The sequence below is a fragment of the Micromys minutus genome (genome assembly GCF_963924665.1).
Source record: "Micromys minutus genome assembly, chromosome: 9".
Lineage (NCBI taxonomy): Eukaryota > Metazoa > Chordata > Mammalia > Rodentia > Muridae > Micromys > Micromys minutus.
The window spans coordinates 22,297,454-22,319,223 of record NC_137978.1 but is presented as its reverse complement, the minus strand read 5'-3'; the positions used below and the strand labels follow the sequence as shown (position 1 = coordinate 22,319,223).

At 41.6% G+C, this 21,770-nt stretch overlaps 1 protein-coding gene across 3 annotated transcripts in view; it reads right to left on the bottom strand.

The window, feature by feature from the left end:
- Positions 1-21,770, bottom strand: part of PDE4B (phosphodiesterase 4B) — a gene marked incomplete at both ends in the record, with an annotated part of 442,442 nt that overhangs the window by 42,261 nt on the left and 378,411 nt on the right. Inside the window, one exon of one of the 3 annotated variants that reach the window (XM_080921156.1) lies at positions 12,484-12,533. The exons of the other annotated variants lie outside the window; for them this stretch is intronic. Within the exon in view, the coding sequence (XP_080777282.1) occupies positions 12,484-12,533 (50 nt within the window). Of the gene's footprint in view, positions 1-12,483; positions 12,534-21,770 lie in introns of those variants that run through there. 3 annotated transcript variants of the gene reach the window in all.

Below are 21,770 nucleotides of genomic sequence, written 5' to 3'. Positions count from 1 at the left end.
CACAGAACACCCACCCAACTCAGATCCTTCTTGTGCCTCTGTTAGAGATGGTGGGAAGCATGGGTGATGAGAGGAAGAAAGATGTTGTATGATTTCCAGGGATTATAGAAAGAGTGGCTGAGAAAATAAGGCTGGGGATGTAACTCAGGGATAGCATGCTTGCTTAATGACATGGCTCCACATTTAATCCTTAGCACTGCAGAGAGCAAGCAAGCAAGCAAACAAACCCAAAAAACCTACCAAACAGACAAAATTTCTGAGAACTCGTCTAGAGGTCCGGGCCAATAGCCAACTTCATTTGTAAAATACAAGTTCCAAGATAAACTATGAGCTCTGAGGCAGCAAATATGGGCTCTTCTGTGCACAGGGCTCTATGAAACTACACAGGTTATATTTCCAGAAAGCTATCTCTGTCCCTGACATGTATAAGATGGTCCTGAAGGGAGTAATGCTGGCACTACAGAAGCAAGTCTGGTGGGTGGGTAGGGGCGGCAAAGAACAAGAAATGCAAACATGAATGGCGCGGTCATGAAGCCTAGCATTCAAAGAGAAGCCACAGGGAAAGCCCACTTTCTTTCTTCTCATTCCTGCAAGAGTGCCTGAGGAAGCTTTCCTTCCTTTAATAGGAAGGTAGGCATTGCATTTGATGAATGGGCAAAAGTTATAATTAATATTAATCTTGTAATGATACATTGTATTCAAATAGCTCTTTTCCCAAGGGAGCGCCATAGTGTTCATTAATCTTTGCAACGCCTCTGTGTGACAGACAGACAAGGGGGTATGATTGATTTTTATTAAGGCTCGAGCCAAGGAAGAAGTCAGAGGTGAAATCATCAGAGACAATAGTACCTTCCAAATTCCTGGCAGGACTATATTTTCTCTATGCTGAAAAGGACTTAGAGCTGAGAAGCACCCTTATGCCTAAAAATGCTGCATTTAAAGTAACATCTGGCCGGATCTTTTCTTTTTGAACTTGCATAATTGCTTTCTTAAATGTTGTCAGTCCTGAGTCTCCTCTTCCCTTTTTTGTCCGTCTAACGTAGCTCTTAGCAGAAAGAGTCTGTGCAACACTTCCTCAGAAGGTCTGGTATGATGCCACACTCATTTTGTTGTAGTGGCTGACCTCAGGCCAGTTACCCAAGATCTCTGAAACTGAATTTCTTCCCATGTAAAGAGGTCAAGCGAACCACCCTGCTCTAAGTGAGGATGTAGAACAGGTGAATGCACTCAAAAACAGCTCATATACCTTTAATTATCATATGTTGTACAAATATCTCCTTTTTATTTCAGATGGGGTGCAGGATCGTTATGGAAAATTAGAACGTGGCAAAGGAGGAAAACTTGCCATGATACAGGTCTCTGCGGTAGACCCCCATTAGTAACATCACAGTTACTAACATCTTCATTTATGTATTGGTGTTTACATACAAATGTATATAAATTGAATAAAATCACAATGCATACAATGTATAGACTTCTGAATAGCCTTCTTTTGTTCAGCCAGTGTTCTTCCTCCTTTTCCCCTGCTTTTATAAATTTTCAGCTCATCTCTTAATTAGGATCATAGTCTGAATTTCCCAGTCTTTTCATTCTAATCCACAAGCAATGTGTGTGTGGGGGGGGAGGATAAGTCTAGAAGGATGACCCAGAAAAGGGTCATGGTGATAAAGGTTATTAGAAAGCTCTGAGTACTCTCATACAACCAGCTCCTCCCAGTCATAACACACGTAATACGTAAGAACACTTACGAAGTTGGTGACCTGTCTGGAGGCAGACTTTAGCTCCCTAAAGTTTTATGCTGCCATGTCTGAAGCTCGGTGTGATTTTTTTTGCACCCTGACTTTATGGAGGAGGGGACAGTAGCTCCCCAACAACCTTGATACCTTCTAAGTTAAGACTCTCTGCTGACTACAAGTGAGGAAGTTGGAGTTCAGAGAGGTAAGTGTTCTGCCCCCACAAATACACATAATTGGGAGTGAAAACATCACAGGATACCTCAAATAAAAACTTCCCTTCAAATGTAATGTTATCTAGTAGCTGCTCCCGCACGGCTTCATTTATGTCGGGAAGATGTCTGTTAAGTCTCTCCCTGTTTGCCACATACAACACCAAGAAAAGAAATGTAAATATTTTTTCCTTTGTAAGTTTCATGTAACTGGATTGTCTTGTCATGAAAAGGTGACAACTGTTTTCATATAGATATTGTTATGGGTCAAACCATATCAAACCATATATATATATATATATATATATATATATATATATATATATATATATATATATAGTTAAAAAACAGTTACCAAAAGACCTGAAATAAAGTATGATCCAATTTACATAAAGTGCTAAAACAAGGAGCAAAAATAATGATTCTAGAGGTAACTGATATTGGGGGAGCATGTTGGTGATCAGAATCAACTTCTTTTTTGGGGCTCTGCTACCACAGTGAACTCAAGCATGTCTGTGCACTGCCTACAAATTTCTGATCATTTTAGGAAAGTCTTTGTCTTCTTTCATGATGTTTCTTTTTGACGTTTTGTGTAAGTTTTCTTTCAGTAAAGTCCCATTTAAAGAAAGCCTAGTACAAACAAACATAACCCCCCCATACACACACCCAGTAAAAACCAAGAGTGAGATTTCTTAAAAGGAAGCAAATAGACTGGGGCTTCTGGAGGTCTTTCACAGCTGGATGATATCAGCCAAGCAGTTTGCTTTCATGACACTGGGACGCTCTTAGTAACTCTGACTTCAAATGGACAACGTCTCACCTGAATCCCGCCTCCACCACGTGCAAGCCATGTGTTCTGAGACAAAAGCCTACCCCCCACCCCAGCATCTCCACTTTTTTTCCACCTTATTTTGGGGCTCCAACCAGTTGTGAGAATTAACAACACAGATGAAAAACATCTTGAAAACTTTTTCTATTTTTTTTTCCTTCATCTTCTTGGTCTTCACCTTCCTGAGGATACACTGGTGTGTTTCATAGCTAAATCATGTAGAGAAACAGTTTGGCCCTAAGGAAAGAACACAGGTAATGGGGGCCACAAATGCCCCTTTGTGCTGGGTTACTTCAGGAAAATGCCTTCTTGGTCTTCTCTTTATTGGCTTTCCACCAAATCCTACCAACATGCCAGAGCAATGTCTTATCAGATTCTGAGAATTAAACGTGAAACTGTTCATTAACTCACTCATTCATTCATTCATTCATTCATTCATTCATTCATTAGAAGTACACTGAACACCTACTATGTGCCAGGTCTGCTGTTGGGTGTCATGCTGACTATAACACTGAGCCCAGGAACCAAACTGTCCTTGGTGTTGAATGACAAGAAACCCTCTTGCTAACCTCCTAGCGGCAAGAACTTAGATGAACTTAGATGCCTTACCAGTATCCTTTCTACTGTTCTGAAGAACTAAGATGTATACATATATTAGATTCTTGCCATTCATCTTAGGACCCTGATTTTATGTACAAGATTCTAACTCTATAGATGTCCTTAGTCTGGGTACCTTGAAAGATGCTAAATACCTCAAAATGATCATACTTACTTCATCTTCATGTTCCTCTCCATAGTGTAATAAATATTTGTTAATATGTAATATGGCTTTATGCACATGAAGTTAAGGTTTGTTATATAAATAGGTTGATGCTATGATCCTGGTTATTTGGTACTCTTCTTTATCATTTTGTCCCTTGCAATTAACGGCATTTTTTCTTCCTATCAAGCTGTGCTGCTCAAAGCTGTGTATTTAAATTTGATGAATAGCTCATGAAACACACTCAGGTTGCAACTTGACATCTCAGGAAAGTGTGTGTTTTGAACCTTAAGTAGAACACTCTTAGAACTCAGAGAACATTTACGTGCTCTGCAATGACACTCTTCCAAAGGTCCAATTTATGAACCCTAGATGGGCTGTTTGTAGGCTCGACTTTGTTCATGTGTCTTTATTAATATGGAACATCGCCATTGCTTATGACAGGGACTTTGCCCTGGGTGGATTCACTGGAGAGCTTCACAGCCCTCCAGGGAAATAGCAGTAGAAAGTAGGTCATTTTGATGCTGCTGTCTTTAGCAACTCAAGACGACAAGTTACAAATCTCCAACTGCTTCTACCTTTTGTGTATAGAACTTGACAGTTTACCAGCCACTTTCTCTTGCATGCCTCATCTTTTCCTTGAAAAATAAACCCCGTGGGACAGAATAATGATGGTAGTGACGATGTGTAGTTTCCGTGATGCACATGAGAAAACTGAGACTTGTCCCACAGTTCACTCCAAGCACTGAAATGAGAGAGAAAGGCGTAGAGGGAGGAGAAATGGGAGGTAGAAAGAGAACCTCCGTTCTCTGCCTTGGAGGACTGTGACTGTTTTCTGCTAATAAGCCACAAGCCCTGTTATAAATACAGCTCCACCACTGAAGTTAGTCTTCCTTGGAAGCACACAGAGAAAGGAAAGCTACGTCCCTGTTATGCCAGTTGGTAGCTCTGTTCCCCTTGGTTCTTTTCCCACCCCCCACCCCCCTTTATAGCCATTATCCTAACAGACAAATCTGCTCTTGGGGTGACCCTGACTTGGGCATTTGATTGGTAATGAGCATTCGTATTTGTCCAATTGACAAACAAACAAACATTTATCTCTGAAGTTAAAGAAAACCAAAGGAAGTTAATCATTGCTAGTGCCTTATAACTTGGTCCTTGGTCCTATACTGTTCTGTAGTTATGGTCCAGACTCATCTCTTACTGTCAGTTAACCTTGGAATCATTTATGGAGGTCTGTATGCCCATCTGGTTTCCTCATCCACAGAGTAAGAACAATAGCATCTGTTTATATGATGAATCTTTACTATGTGTAGTAGAACTAAGAGGTAAGGCCTTTAGGACTTAAATATGTTATCTGTGTAAAGCCCTGCTGAATAGGATTGGTGGCCTCACTAAAGGGCTGAAGGAACCTAGGCTTGTCCCTGCTTCCCAGGGGAGGACATAATTGTTGATCCCTGCAAAGGGCTTTGTTGCTACAGAATGTTATATTAAAGCAGAGAATAGCTCTTCCTAGACAACAGACCTGCTGGGACACTGATCTTGGACTTCAGCCACCCAAATTGGGACAAATAAAACTCTATTACCCAGTTCAAATATTTGGTTCTAGCAACTGGTACAAAAACTAAAATATCCTCGCATTTTCATTGCTTATCCAAGAGATGGGTGTGGTTAGCCCTGTGGAGCAGTATTGGTGATGGAGAGAGAGAAGTGGATCTGAGACATCTAAGGGAACAAACCTCCTGACCTCCAGTATGGCAGTGTTTGGTTGATGTTCAAAATGCATCATCCCGTCAGATTTTCAGTTCCAGAAACATGACTTTTATCAAAAGGTTCTGGGTTTCTTCAACCCAAACTAGTCCTATGCATAAGAATCTAATGACAAGTCAGAGGTGAATGTATTAATCTATGTAGAGACGTCATTTATGAAAGGCTTTTAATATCTTCCTAGTCAGTCATCTCTTCTCCAAACCATATGCATAAAATCACTTGGTAAGCATCACAATGAGAGAGCAGATAGGCAAGTGCTTTGGAAGACTATTTCAATCTCCATGCTGTCAGCCTCATGGCTGAGAGGTAGCTGTCTAGGCTCCAGCTTTGTCACCTGCCTGCTCTGGCTTTCCCTGCCTTGTGCACCTGGCTAGTGCATATTTATCTTTTGAGGTTTGGCCTGAAGCCATCTCTTCATGATTTTCTAAGCAGTCTAGGTTGAACTAAAATCCCTTCTTTTAAGCTCCCTCAATTCATGCTGGTCACTGTTCTCAACTGGTCATATTTTACCTAATGTTTCTGCTCATATCATCCCTCTAGACACTAACCCTTAAGAGAGGAGGACATTGATGGACTTGGTGACATGTCCAAAATATCAAAATATTAGGATATTCATTACTAAAGGGAGAGGGACCTTGACTAATGAATAGTACCATAGGCACAGCATTAATAATTCTTCCTTGTCTTTTTTTCATACGCACCCACGCATGCATGCATGCATAAATACATGCACACACACACACACACACACACACACATACACAAAACCCTAATCTACAAATAAGACATGTTAATTTTACTTTTGGTGATTTATTCAATGTTACAAAAAAGTAAAGCATTCTGAGTTTCTTTTGCATTTTTGCCTAGGTTTCTAGAGTGGGTAGGTTAAAACTGTGGGACATTCTATCTGTCCACAGGACTTCTACTAAATCACTTGGAGATTTTTAACTCTCTTAAACATCTATGTTCAGCAAATTATTAATACATTTCCATACACCAAATGTTACTAGAATCCCAAGTGGTATTTTAAAATGTGAGCAAAATTCAGAAGGATCAGAGTTAGAGCGCAGGGACTAAGACAGGAAGGTAGGGGATAAATTTGATGATGGTGAAGAATGAGTAGGATTTGGAGAATGTGTACAATGAAGCAGGTAAGGGAGCACATGAAGAAGGGGATGGTGTTAGAAATCAGCCACACAACTGTGTCCCATTCAGAGCAGCAGAGATGCCATTGTTCCTTTGCTAGAACATTTGGCTTTGGGCAGAGTTGGACAAGTTGCAGGGGTAATATAGTCCCAGACTGAGTTTGCCTAGGAGAATGTTTTATATTAGACCAAGGAATTTGCTTTTGTTTGGCAGGCAATGTGGAGCCATTGAAAAGTGTGCAGGAAAAAGAATGGTGTGTGAACGTGTTTTATAAATCTCTTAATCCACTTTATAGCTGCCTAGTGCTTTGCAGTTATGGATTACTGTCTTATGCGTCATCTTTTTAATCCTCATCACACCTTATGAGAGCCCTCTGATTGTCCCTAGATCATAAAGAAAGAGATTGAAGCTTGGAGGGTTTCACTGTTTCACCCCAAATCCCATAAACAGTAAGCATAAAACCCAGAGGCTTAATTCTAGAATGTCTGGTTCTGACGTTTTCTATTTTTCTATATGTGATACACCTATGAAAAGAGAAATTGTTGCCTTGATTGTAGCAAGTTGTTCGAATTATGTAACCCAGCACAGGATATACATGAGGTAGACTGTTACCAGAGATTACTATGTGAAGCAAAAGACAGTTGCTTAAGCAATACTATAGTCTGAAATTAGGGTGTTCCTTATGGAATGTGAATGTTATTTATATATTAATTTTAGCTTTTTGTTCTTTAGGGGATTTATTTTATTCTAAATTACCTGTGTGTGTGGTGCGTATGTGTGTGGTGTGTGTTTGTTTGGTGTATGTGTGTGGTGTGTGTGTGGACACTCGTGTGTACTTACCCACTTGTGTGCACTAATATGTGTGCCTTAGAGTCCAGAAGAGGGTATGCGATTCCACGGTGCTGGGGTTACAAGTGTTTCTGAGCTTCTCACTATGGGTTCTGGGGCTAAACTGCAGTCCTAGGAGTATATGCTCTTAACCCCTGAGCCATCTCTTCAGAAGAGAAGAAATATCAAGGGACAGTAGATAGAAGAAGCTGGGTGTGTCTTGTTGGGTTTAAAGGGGGTAAGAGGATAGGAAGCCAGTAGTTTTCTGATCTCACAAAACATTATTGACTAAAATCTTTCATTTGGCTCTCAGAGTCTGTACAAAGAGCTATCTTGGGTGACTTTAGGCAGGTAACCTGAGAATGACTTTGCATTTGTCCATCCATGTATCACAAAAGGAAGAAATGTTCTTATACTGCTTAGAATCTGGAATTCCTGTGCCATCCAGTAAGAGAGCTAGCAGCCAAGAGTAGGTGACTGAAATGTGGCAGTCTGATATGAGATGTGTTGCAGATACAACATTTCATTTTGTACAAAAGAAAATTAAAGACGGTGCTTGGTTATATTTCATCACAGGTTAAAACCATAGTATTTTAGATATAATGAGTCAAATACATTATTAAAATTAATTGTTCCTGAAAGCTTGAGAGATGGCTCAGTGCTTAAAAGAACTTGGTATTCTTGCAGAATACCTGGGCTCAGATGGTAGCAGCCACATGGTGGCTCACAAACTGTAACTTCAACTCCAGGGGATCTAATGCCCCACATTAAAAAAAATTAACTTATTTTTTATTGGATATTTTCTTTATTTACATTTTAAATGATATCCCATTTCCCAGTGTCCTCTCTGGAATTTCTCTATCTCATTCCCCTTCCCCTGCCTCTGTGAGGGTATGCTCCCACTCACCCACCCATTCCCTCCTGCCTCTCCACCCTGGCATTTCCCTACACTTGGGCATTGAGCCTTGACAGGACCAAGGGCTTCTCCTTCCATTGATGCCCAACAAAGCCATCCTCTGCTACATATGCAGCTGAAGCTATGGGTCCACCCATGTATAATCTTTGAATGGTGACTTAGTCCCTGGGAGCTCCTGGGGGAGGGTCTGATTGGTTTATAATTTTGTTTTTCCTATAGGGTTGCAAACCCCCTCAGTTCCTTCAGTCCTTTCTCTAACTCCTCTATTAGGGACCCCATTCTTAGGCCAATGGCTGGCTGCAAGAATACATGTCTGTATTTGTCAGGCTCTGGCAGTTTGACCTCTGAGAGTGCCAGGGGTGCAGAGGATGCAGAAACATACATCCAGGAAAATAGTCATATACATAACATAAATTTAATCTTTAAAAAACAATGTACTTATTTCTTTTGTGACTTTGCTAGGAAATTTTAAATTACCTGTGGGGCTTTCATGATGTTTCTTTTGGACCACACTGTTCCAGAGCCTGACTGTAGCTAAGACCAGAATCTTCCAAGGCCAACATTCATCCCAGCAAAAATGCTTTCAAAGTCATGCTAATTACAGTAAGGATTGTAATTAATAGGATTATAATAAACAGCCAGTCAGTTTCTAGGCACTTTACATCTATTAGCAAATGTAATCATAATTTGATAAGCTGGATATTACCATATATACATATACATATGTAACAGATCATTTAATTTTATAGACAAGAAACCGGAAAATTCAATAACTTTCTTAAGGTAACATACACAGTGGAGCTGGACTTTGAACTTACTAAGTGTGCCCCAGAGGAATCAGAGAGGTTCTCAGGGTTCTGTGCTGGGTAAATCCCAGACAGATCTTGTTTTTTCTATCGTAAGTCAAGCAACGCTTGAGAAATTGTGTATTATATCAACTCATCTAATATCTGTGGCAAGCCCAGTAAATAGTAATTATCCATCTTTCATACCGAACAAACAAACGGTAGCTCAGAAAGGCTACACAGTTTGTCCGGTAAGTACAGGCTGGAATTCAGTTTCTAGTCCAGCCTAAATTCAAAGCTGATGCTTAGCACTGTACCAATTTGTGAATTGCATGACAACCCCTTTGGGGTCATGCTGTGGCTAAATTCCAGGGAGTGACTCTACTCTCAGACTGGCTCCTGGGTTTTCAAAATTACTCTAAGCATCTCATCTGAACCCAAGCTCGGAGCCAACCATTTTAGACACCATTTTTGTGGGAGTTCTCTTTGGAAAACTAATGAAATTTCATTCTATTATAGGCAGATCTATGTGAGTTGGTTCCAGTCTGGTCTACACAAGGAGACCCAGGCCAGCTAACAATACATAGAGAGACCCGGTCTCAGATAAGCCAAGCCAACCAATCAACCACAAACCCCACAATTTCTGTCAAGTAGCTTCAGTAAGAGCTGGCTATTCATCTCTACCACATCCCTGACCTCAGATCCCATCATCTACCCCAGCACGGGGTGTGTGATGTTTCCATTAAGCAGAGGTAATCATAGATCTTAGAGATAAAACAGTCGGTCCTCTTGAAGACTTCCTCAGCTAACATCTAAGCACCTGGGATTTGTGTTTATGTGGGGGGTGGAGGTAGGTCTCAGAGGTGGTAGGTACCAAGAAGAAACACCCAGCTGGAAATTTGGATTCTCAGAGTGTTTAGGGGTGGGGTGGGAGTGGTAGTCTAGATGAGCCAGTAGAACTCTCCGGTATGAATGTACAAACAGGAGTTCTGTGTGACTGTGTATTGGGAAAGGCTAACAGTATGCCTTTTGCAGCTTCCGTGCACAGACAAACAGTTGCTTTGTGACAGATTCAGAACTTTCGAGGAGATGTAAAATTAGGGCCTAGGTTTCATGGCAACCCAACTTGACACGATAGCAAACAAGAATAGTTGGAGAGTCAGAGGAAGGCGTCGCTTGGTATGTCACAGCTAGCTGGCACTGCGTAGGCCACCTTCTCCTTATTTAGCAGTTCCTGCCCAGAGTTCCCCTCGTCTGTAAGCTACGTCACTTCACTGAGCACAGCTCCAGACTTTAAGAAAAACAAAATTTTGCATCTCAGCAGTGGTGGTTTTCCTGGCCTTTCTCCCTCCAAAGAAATTTCGTTCTGGTTTTCCCAGTTGACTCTTGGAGTCGGCAACCGTCAGCTGTGCCTGTTCCTTCTCTGTTTCCTCTGTTCTAATGCAGGGTCTGCTTTGGAATAATGCAGGGTCTGTTTCGAAGTGATTAAAGATTTCACTGTTTGCTTTAAACCAATATTTACCAGTAAAACCTGGCCAATGTAAATGTGCAGGCTAGGTAGAAAATACTGGCTTAAATCAATCTCCCCGGAACACAGACAGACAGATAGACAAGGATTTAGTGGGTATTTTGGCAGGTCACTTCTGCTATTTTGGGTTTTTTGTTGTTGTTGTTGTTTTCAGCCTCACACATACTGCAAATGAACAGTTTTAAGACAACCTTAAAGCAGAAAATCTAGGTAATGCAATGCTAATGCTAAACTGTTTGAAAGCAGTTTTTCTCATTGGCCAGTGGGGGAAGTTTATTATTTTTCCATGGCATGCCTTCTGCCAGTTGCCACGGCACTGTCATATCATCTGATTTAAAAGGCTCCCTTGAATGAGGAACAAATTGAGTTTTCGGACATAAGCGGTAAACTTAGAATGCTAACTTTTTTTTTTTTTTTTTTTTTTTTAGCACATTCTCCAGTGTCACACCCATGAAACAGAGCACACATTTTGAGGTTGACTCAGCTTTCCTGAGCTACAGCTTCCTTTTTGCAAACTTTTGTTGATTCAGTCTCCTCATTGGCTGCGTTTACTGAATGAATGAGTTATGGCTACACGCTGAATGAATTGTAAGTAGCTGTAGTGTCTATTAGGAAGTACTTAGCTGAACCAGCCAGCCAAATAGAAAGCCCTAGCTGACACCCCATAGTCCAGGGGAAGTAGGATGGGAGGAAGGGAGCATCCTAGCCCAATCCTCTTCTTACCCCGTGAATGTCATGGCTCCCATACTGCACCTCTCCTGGGGGAGGGAATATGGGCTTGAGCTGAAGATGAATGAATGGCTCATCTGTAAGAAAGGCCACTGAAATCATTAGGGCCTTGGGGAGTGTCTGATAACTAACAGGTACTTAATAAACAAACACTTTCCTCATTTACCGATGGATGCGAGGAGATGTGTTAACCTAATGTAACTTGTAGGGCTGAATATAAGATTTTCCAAATTTATGGGCAAAATCAATGTCTGTGTCTACTGGTAATAAATCTATTTGATGCTTTCTCTAATTCCAAATGTTAAAAAATATTTATGTGTCGATGACTGGGGTACATTGAGGTACCATAAAAAGGGTGACATTTACCATTACAACCACCAGCTGACAAATTAATGTTTATCCTCAATGAAATAATCTGCAAAACAACCTGGTAAGGTAGATTTGTCATTAGTCTACAAGTGATGGGTAGGTGGACAAGAAATGGGGAGTGAGACAGGAAAAGATGGCCTGGGTCTAAGGACCTCACAGTGGATTACAATGGGGGGAAAAGAGCAAATGCTTTCTTTAGTGGGCAAAGGACTCAGTCCTGGCTGCCCTCAAGGATTATGTGGCCTGGGAGGGGCACAGGACATAAATAGTCAGGGCATAATAACAAGCCAGGTAGAGGTACCCACAGGCAGAAGGGCAGGGCCCATGTGAAATGAACTGCAGGGAGCAGGCAGATTTCACACAGGACTTAGTGTTGAAGAAAAACAGGGCAGGTCAGATTCTGAAATGAGTAGAGCGGAGTGGATTTGGTCCCGGGACAGCATGCTACTGAATAGAGAGAGGTGTGGGTAGAAGGAGAGCTAGGGACAGTTAGGACAGTGAACACATTTAGGGGGCTCTCACTGGGAAGTAGCAGGTTTTAACAGTTCCAGAAGACCAGCAGGTAGTAGAGGAAGTGATTCCAGGATAAAAGAAAAGAGTTATGTTCAAGGTCATGTTCAGAACTGGGGGAAGAATACCTTTTTATAAGAGATGGGGAACACAAGATATGAGAGGGATGCGGGTGACCAGTGGAAAGATGACTGGACCATGTGACATGACCTGATCCCTATGTAACCACAAGATTGAGAGTGAGTCTTCAGGGAATGGCTGGAACTCAGGCATGGATTGCCACAGAGGAATACTGCACTCCTGGACACGTTTCCTGCCTTCTGATTAGTTCCCGGAGAGACGTCAGCAACAAGCATTTACTGATGACCTCAGCACCTCTTCCTCTCTCTGCATTTCATCAGTCTCCTGTGACCACACACTGAGAGCAAAGCTAGGAGTGGTAACGTGTGTGGTGATTTCCAACTCTTCAGGGCACATACTTAATGTGGGAGGATCCTCTTTCTTTCTGAATCCATAAGCAACCACACCAGTCTTCCTTGGTGGACAAGATTATTAAAACCAAATGGCCCTTAGAGGCCAGCCATATTTTAGTCCAACTCTTTGCTTCCCAGATGGTAGTGCCTAGACTGGGAGAAGAGACCTAAGTTCTGCCAAAAGTACAACCATTCTATCTGTCTACAGAACAGAAGCAACTATGCTGTCTATTCAGGCTTGCACATACTAAAAGTAAGCATGGCAGTTACTACCACTGAGGTACTTATAGTCGTAGAGACTCTTCTAGAAGGACTGATTGCTTTCCTTAAGTGGAATGTTTGAGCCAAGTTTCCTGGGCAAGGGTGCACATCGGCAGGTTCCGTATGTGTGGCAAGGCCTGGTGATCAACACTCAGTGGTTCTTAGAGTAGTCACGAGGGTTGCACAGTTTCGGGGTAACCGAGGAGGGTGATATAATAGTTGGAGTTCTGCTGGGATGTACAATGGTGGGGGGCAGGAAGTTGTAAACTAAAGCAAACACGGAGAAGTCATTTCTACGGAGTGAAGTTGTAAAGAGTTAAAATCAACAAAGGAGAGGTTGGGGAACCTTCATTTTTAGACTTTTGGGGTAGCTGTTGTTCCCTTGCAGAGTCTCAGCTGCTGTGTTAGCATGAAAGCCCCACAAGTAATACAGAGATAGGTGGCTCTGTCCTGTAAAACTATCTGCAAAAGCAGGTGGCTGACTGCTTGAGGTGGTTTGAGTGCCTGAAGTTACTGTGCTACCTATGGGAAGCTGGGCTGTGGCCTCCAAAAGATTTTGGCTTCCTGAGTTAGCAGCTTCTCTCACCTAAAGCCTGTTAGTATGCAAAGTCCCTGGCAAAGGAAGAAAGGCAACAGAGTCCTCTCTGTGCCTGGGCCAACTTTAGGCTGAACAAGATCACTGGGAGATGATGCAGATGGACCGAAGCAACCACAACTCTCTCTAGAATGAGGAGGGAGACAGGCAAGTTACAAGAGTTGAGATTTCAGTGATACAATATGGGATGTGAGAAAGATTTGATTTGCTGGCTCTGGAGATAGGAAATGACGAGGAGTTAGAGTGTGTGCAGTTTCTAATAGGTGGAAACATACGAGAACATGTCTCAGAGTCTCTAGGAAAGAGCATGGCTTTGCTGAAACTTTGGTATGTGGTGTTTGAATTCACCCCCACTGTAATGCTCCTTCAGTGACAGAAAACGAACAACACCTGTGCACATTCTGAGGAAGCCAATGGCCCTAGTGAAGGGTACATTTCTACACCACTTCAACCATCCTTTTGAGCAGAGTAAGCTAAAGACTGGAGGCAGGGAAAGCAGGGTATTCAGAGGGAGACTTTCCTTAACTGTGGGTGTCACAGTCTAAGAGGCTCTACAGTGCAGAGTTCTACATGCAAAGAAAGCTCCTAGGGCTTCCCAGGCCTCAGCCTAAGGATTCACATCTGAGGAAGAAGGGAGGGCTGGGTATGGCAGTGAGAAGCAAAGTTCTAGCATAAACTCCCCACACAAATCTCAGAGTGTGCATGCCAGCTGCCAGTAACCTATCCTCACTCCCTATCCCACTAGCCTTAGGTCTCTCGCTGCACCCTACCATGCCATGGCCCTGTTTGTTTCATGATCAGTGTTGTTTGCTGCTTTGGAGTGTGTTGGAGAGAAATGACAAGTGGGTACTATTTGATGTTTGACAAGGACATTGCAGGAGAATGGCAACAGGTGCCACATACACCTTGTCTTAGGGAATGGCTTCTGAGGCAGTGGCTGCAGCTGCAGCTGTCACTCATTGTGGAGGCCATTGGGGTCGATGGCCTTTTCTGGATCTTCTCAAAGCATTCTCGATGGCTACAGGCAGACATTGTGGTGTGTGACCTCCTTGCCACACGGAAAGCATAATAATATCAAAGACTGCCTTCGAGCATCAAACACAGGACCTTGTACTCCACGGATGGACAGTCAACAAAGTCAACAAGAGTGACAAAGTAACTATTAGGTAAAACAAGCCACAACGGGATAATTTGACACACCCATAATTTCTCAAATGTATATGCTTGTGTTATCTCAAATCATCCAGACAGCTGTGCTCTGAAGAGAGACCTTGCAAGCCTGATTTTAAAAAAAAAAAATGCATTTCACAGATTGAGAAATCCACAGAGGTTACAATTCCGTAGCCAGGCCAAGAGAAAACTGGGACATGAGCCCAGGTCTTCAGTTTCTCTGGATGGAACTGAACCACAGCTCACAGCCACACCCCTCTCTCCTTCCTCCATCACTTCTGAAAACTCAGATATTTTCTCCACACTAAATTAACACCATCCAACTTTCCAGTAACTAACACAAGGTAAGATTTCAATGGAGGAGAGATAGATGCCAGTCTATAAAATGTGATGAAATGTTGATACTTAGAGATCAATGAATCGGCTCCTCTGACAAGGATGCTATTAAGACTTTCCTGCCTAACATCTCATGGAGTAGGTACTGTGTTCCCCATTTGCAGCCAGGAGGAACTTTAGAATACTAAGTGTCCAGTGTGAATTATCAATAATCTCATTTTCTCTCCATCCCAGATCCTCTGCTTACCATGGTACCTCGCTATAGACACCCCTGTGTTAGGTCTACACCAGCACGGGGGGGGGGGGGGCAGGAAAAGACGATTAACCGTAGGACAATTTGCAAATACTGCCACCACACAGAGAAATGTCCCGGCCATAAAGAGATGTTCTTGGAAGTTGGTCTTTGGTTTAAACATTGAGTTTTAAAGTTTAGGTGGCTTAGAAATTCCACTTGCAGAAGTTGGATGCAAAACATTGGCCAGGGAGGCTACAAGAATGACCATTTGAGAACTGTTGCTGAAGAGGCAGTGGCTATCTATTTGCCCTGGGAGAATGAGGCTGAATTCTCTCCTGGAGAAAGAGGTCTTCCCTGGGAGCTGGGGCAGCTGGGCCTCACTCCCTGCTCTGTCACTAGTGAGGTCTGTTTCTCAGTGTTCATATAACGTAATTCATAGTAGTCTCTGATACTCCATTATTTCTTCATTTGTCCAAGAAGTGTGGGAAAGCTCGGGGCTCACCTCTGGAGAGTGTGGTGGAGAAATGAGGTCGCCATGTCTCTTCCGAAGCTCTGCCACCTGAGGCCCTTTCAACCCCTGAGCCCTGTATGTGCCTAATTGTCACTTGCCACACGCTGCTATGTTCCAGACCTGCCCTCCATCACTAGTCTGGAAATGTATCTCTAAGTAATGAAATCACCTTACATTAGAGGAGCTTGACCAGTTCTCCGAGAAATGGTTTGTCAGACGCTTGTACCTGCAGCACTAAATGGCTGCGTGAACCTGTTAGTAACATTGTGAATTACAGGAACCGACACTGTTTATTAGGATAATTCTATGTATGGGGTGGTGTGCCATGAGGGAGTCTCCCCTCCACAACCCTGCTCACAATTACCTACTCCTCTTGGCAAATGTAAAAAGTGTAATTATCTTCATTCTCCAAAGAGCCTGTGGCTACAGGAGGCTAAATAACTCCTGGCGTCCCAGAGCCACGGCAGCACGGGTTAGCCTGTTTTCCTATTCAGGCTTTGTGCACTCCAAAGGCGCAGTGCCTTCTCACTCACTAGGCTTCCCGGGGCCTTGTGGTACTTTACCCCACATGTTGACCTGAAGTGAGCATCTGACGAGGATGCACAGCCCGGAGGACTCATGCTTATTCTCACCCGCCAATTTGCAAAGTGCTTGTTCACATCACGTCATCCGATTCTCCAAGCAGCCCGGGGAGGGAAGCCGAGTGTGAACTCGGTATCGCAGAAGACGAAATAGCGTCTGGGGAGGCTATACCTTAGAGGCTTTGAAACCCCCTCGCTGTACCATCACACCCTTGTCTAGATTTCTGACCACTCAGGGAGGGACGTCATTTTCCTGAACATTTTGTCCTGTGTCTTTAAGGATATCCAGTTATTTATATTTGTATTGCAAGATGGCTAACCGAGGTGCCTTCCCGGACAGATATTCCAGAAGGCAGCTGCTGTTTCCTTAAAATCCCCCCGGGACTCTGTGCACACAATTTCCAAACAACTAAGAATGGTGTGGTGACTCCTAAGGTCCTGCATCTTCATAACGATAATTTTCTTCTTTTAAAATAACAGTGCATGTTGAACCCTTTCCTGAGTTAGAAACTGGTACATGAGCTGTGCTAAATTTTGTGCCATCTTTTCTGACTGTAAAGCCATAGTGGTTATAGTATAATAGAGTATATCATGTAGAGCTTGCTCACAGTATTTGATGGGTTTTATCAAGTAACTGTAATTAAATATTTTCATTAAATATTAGCTGTCTTGTATTGTATTAAATAAGGGTATTTTCATTGAAGTAATCCACCCCTCACCCACCATTGTACCCTTTCCCTGCTCACACTTCAGCTCCTCATCCTAGTTAGGCTAACTTATACTTTAATGGTGAAAATACATACATGATTTTAGTCTATATAAAATCTTGGAACCACATATGAGAGAACATATGTAATATTTGACTTTCTAAGACTAGCTCAGCTTACCTAATAACATCTCAAGTCACATCCATTTCACTGCAAGCTCTGTAATTTTGTTCTCTAAAAGGCTGAAAATAATCCCATTGTATATCTGTAGCAAATTTTTTTTGTTCACTTTTGTGTTGATGGACACGTAAGCTGTTTCCATAACTTAGCTGTTGTGAACAGCGCCACAGTAAGCACTGTGATGTGCTACCTGGAGTCCTTTGGGTCAACAGCCATGAGCAGTCCTGCTATGTCATAGGTGAGATCGATCTCTCTTTTTATTTATTTATTTATTTTTGAGGAGCCTCTAGACTTACGTCTATAGTGTCTGAGTAGTTTATGCTGACATCAGCCATCTATAAATCTGCACCAGCATTTATTATTTTTTTCTTATGACTGCCATTCTGGTAGCGGTGTATGCCTGGAGCCCTGCAGAGGCCAGGGGAGGGTGCTGGGTGACCCAGAACTGTAGTTGCAGACAACTGAGAGTAACCATGTGGTTGCTGGCAATCCAACCCATGTCCTCTGGAAGATCAGCTAAGGCTCTTGACTGCTGAGCCTCTTTCCAGGTCCATCAGTTCAGTTCAATGTTCATTTCTCTGACACCTAGTGACGTCAACGTCTGTTTGTTGACATCTTTATTGATCATCTGCATTTATATGTCCACTATCCTACTTATTGACTGGGTTGCTTAATGTCCTGTTTCATGTTTTTGCCTTTTGTATATTCTCAATAGTGATCCTGTGTCAGGGCTGTAGATAGCAAAGATTTTCTCCCATCTCCAGCTGCCTCTTCACTTCACCATTTCCTTGTAGCACAGAAGTTTTTAAACTTCATGAGGTTCTGTTTGTCAACTTCTTGAAATTAATTTCCTGAGCAACCAGGATATTATTCAAAAAGTTCTTGCTCTGCTAGATGTCAAGCGTTTCCCCTATTTTACTTTTAACGTTGGAATTTGGGGTCTTGCATTAAGATCTTTGATCCACTTGGAGCTGATTTTTGAATGAGATGAGAGGTCATGGCAGTTTCACTTTTTATAGGAGATTCAGTTCAGGAGCTCTGTCTGGGAAGACTGTATTTTCTCCAAAGTATATTCTCAACATCTTTTCCAGAAATTGTGTAGTTGTATGGTTTATGTATGGTTCATTCTATTCCACCAAGCTGTATGCTTCTGAGATAGTGCTGTTTTAATACAATTATCTAGTATAACTTGAAATCAGGTATGGGGACACTTCCAGAAGTATTCTGCCCAGCACTGCATTGGGCCAAGCACTGGGCTCTGACATAAAATTTAAGATGGTTTTCTATTTCTGTAAAGAATAGTATTGGTGTTTGGTGGATATTTTATTAAATGTTTACATTGTGTAATATAAGTTGACCATCTTTTCACTGTTTAATAAAAGATGGCCATTTCTACACTGTTTAATGTAAGATGGCTTCTCTATATTGTTTTATATAGATGATCATCTCTATAATACTCATTTTCTATTTTATGGAAGTATGGAAGTTATTTCTATCTTGTAGAGTGGTTCTCAGTCTCTTTCTTTAGCATTTTGGAGTCTCCAACATGACTGTCTTTTAATTCCTAGGCTAATTTACTTGAAGGTTTTAATTTATTATTTTCTTGAAGCCACCATGATTGGGATCATTTCCATGATTTCTTTCCCAGTGTGTTTGTTATTAGTGTATAGAAAGCCTGCTGATTTTTGTTTCTTAATTTTATAACCTGACATTTTATTGAAAGTATTTATGACTGAAATTTTCATTATAGAGTCCTTAAGGTCCCCTTGTATAGCAGCCTATCACCTGGACATAAAAATGCTTTGGCTTTTTCTTTCTCTCTGTAGTCCTTTTATTTCTTTCTCTAGATAAAACTTCAAGCATCATTTGAATAAAGGTGAAGGGACTAGACACCCTTGTATTATTCTTGATTTAGTGAAAAAGCTGTGAGTTTTCCCCATTTCATATGATGTTAGTACGGGTTTGTAGTATCTAGCTTTTATTTTGTTGAAATATGTTCCTTCTATTCTTAGTCTCTCTGGGGCTTTTATAACAAAGAACAGTTGGCTTTATCAAAAGAGTTTTCTGCATCTATTTTGATGATAGTATGATTGCTGTCCCTTAGTCCTTTTATTATAGCTGTTGATATAATTTATTACTTTTATTTTCCTATGTTGAATGACACCTCACGAATAAAGCTTGCTTGATCATGCTAAACGATATTTTTCTGTGCCTTTGAATTTTCTGTACAAGTATTTATTGGAATGTTTGTACCTATGCTCACTAGGGAGTCTGGTCTATAATTTTCTTGTGTTGTTATATCATTATCTGGTTTTGATATTAGGGTGATACCAGGCTCTCAAAACTATCTGAAAGTGTTTCTCCCTTCCCTATTTTATGGAATAGTTTAGGAAGTATTGCTGTTAATTCTTCTTTGAGGGTCTCATCGTATTCAACACTGAATCATTCTAGGACTGGGCTTTGGGTTGAGAAATTAAAAATGGTTTCAATCATATTGTTTCTTATAGATCTATTTAACTTATTTATTTCATCTTGGTTTAATTTTTTCAAGCAGGTGCCTATAAAACTTTATGTATTATTCTAATTTTGGCATTGTAGACTCAAGGTAGAGCAGAGAGAGAATGGCATTATGTAGTCCAGACCTCGGGGGCTAAAACATAGAGATCCCACAACCCACACTGGTATATGCTTTTTTGGAAAATCCCGTTAAAAGGGTTAACATTTTAAAAAGGAAGAATAGAATTTTAACAAGAAACACACACACACACACACACACACACACATACACACACACACACACACACACACACACACACACACACACAGATAGAAGTAGAGAGACAGACCAGAACAGCACTGAGATGTCCTGCTAACTGACACTGTGAAAGGGAAATAGTGGGTAAAGTACAGAGTCCTCATGTACCTTGCTTGATTGATTAGTGTAGCCTATCTCTTTGGATGTCCCTTTGTGGGATCCCAGGTATTGGTGACACTCCTAGGCAGTCAAGTCACAGCTACTGGTCACACCTTTGGAAAGTCCTTTAAGGTCTGTGTTGCAAATGCTGTTGTCTGTACAGGCCATGTGTAATGTCAAAGTTAAGTCATGAGTGCTGTTTCCACTGGTGGACTGTCCTTCAAAATCCAGGTCATGGATGTGATGGTTAGCCCTCAGAGCAGATCTCCAGGAGTCCAGTGTAGATGCTGTTTCACCTGTAGATAGTCCTTTGTGAGACAAAGTCACAGAGGTCACTAATGTCCTCTTCACCAATCATGTTACAAAAGCACATTAGCACAGTGCTTTGTATGGCCCACAGCTTAGAATCTAAGTCCCTGTTGTCCTGCTGACTTCGGCGCTGATCAATTACCACCTTCCCAAACACTGTGTGGTTTCGATTCAGTTCCTTCCCTGAAGTCTTGAAGTCTTTTGCCAGCCCTGTTCCAGCAGATAGTTCCTCTGAGTTTTCCACTAGTATAACTCACCAAGGCCTACGACCTGAGCCTCTGACTCACCAGCAAACTTCTAAAAATGGTGTCTGCTTGTTGTTCCAGTTTTTTTTTTTTTTTTTTTTTTTTTTTTTTTTTTTTTTTTGCAGAGGACAGGCTTTTTCTAGCATCTCCCTACCCTCTCCTGCAGGTGTGATTATTTTCCCCCTCCATTTTGTCTGTCTCTTGTTGTTCTCTTTAAAGTATCTGTTACTGAGAGTACAGTGCTTACTTTCTGAGACTCCAAGACCTAAGTGTGGTTACAGACATTTTCTCTCACTGGAAGGGGGCTCCCCAGACCATACCACCCTTGCATCTGCTCCTTTTTCTCTTCTGCTCTCAGAAGTTTCTCATCCTACTTTTCAGATGACAGATTGTTTTCAGTTGTCTATCACCCATCTCTTCTAAGAGGCATTTCCCAGATTTCCAGAGTGTTCGTGAAGGTCACCCACCATCTTAGATCTTTCATGAAAGCAATTTTAACAAAGACATATATAGGGCAGAAAGTTATCAGTATCCTCGGCTATCTACACAATGAAAGACCATATTTTTTAAAAAAGTGTATGTATCTTTTCATCTACCTGCTTTATGACTTTTTTTTTAATTAGAGAAGGTGGCTACTACTTAAAAGTGGGTAAATTAATCAGCACAATTGCCATGTCAGTAACAGGTATAAGCCAGAGCATAAATGGATGACAAAAGAAGCCATATTCTAAATGTCAAAAGTTTATGATCCAGTTTTTGCAAAGTTCTAAAGAGGCAGCAGCTGAGCTGTGACATTAACAATCAACTAGTGGTTGACTTGTTCAGGTTGTTAAACAAACAAACAAACAAACAAACAAACAGACCAGCCAAGGTTTCTATAGGGCAGGCCACGATCCAGCTGTTACTGACTATGTGATTGTTTTAATTTAACAGAACTTCTTGACCTCCATAACTGTGACTTGTGTGACTTTCTCTCTGCATGTTTACTGCATTTTGACTAAGGTTTGAGTATGGCCCAAAGAGTTTATGTCAGCAAAGTGAAATTTTTGGGTGAGGCTTTGAAGGGGGTAATTAAGTCAATGAGGGCACTGTCCTCAGAAAGAAGTACAGTAGGTATCATGGTGGCCTTGTTAGTTTT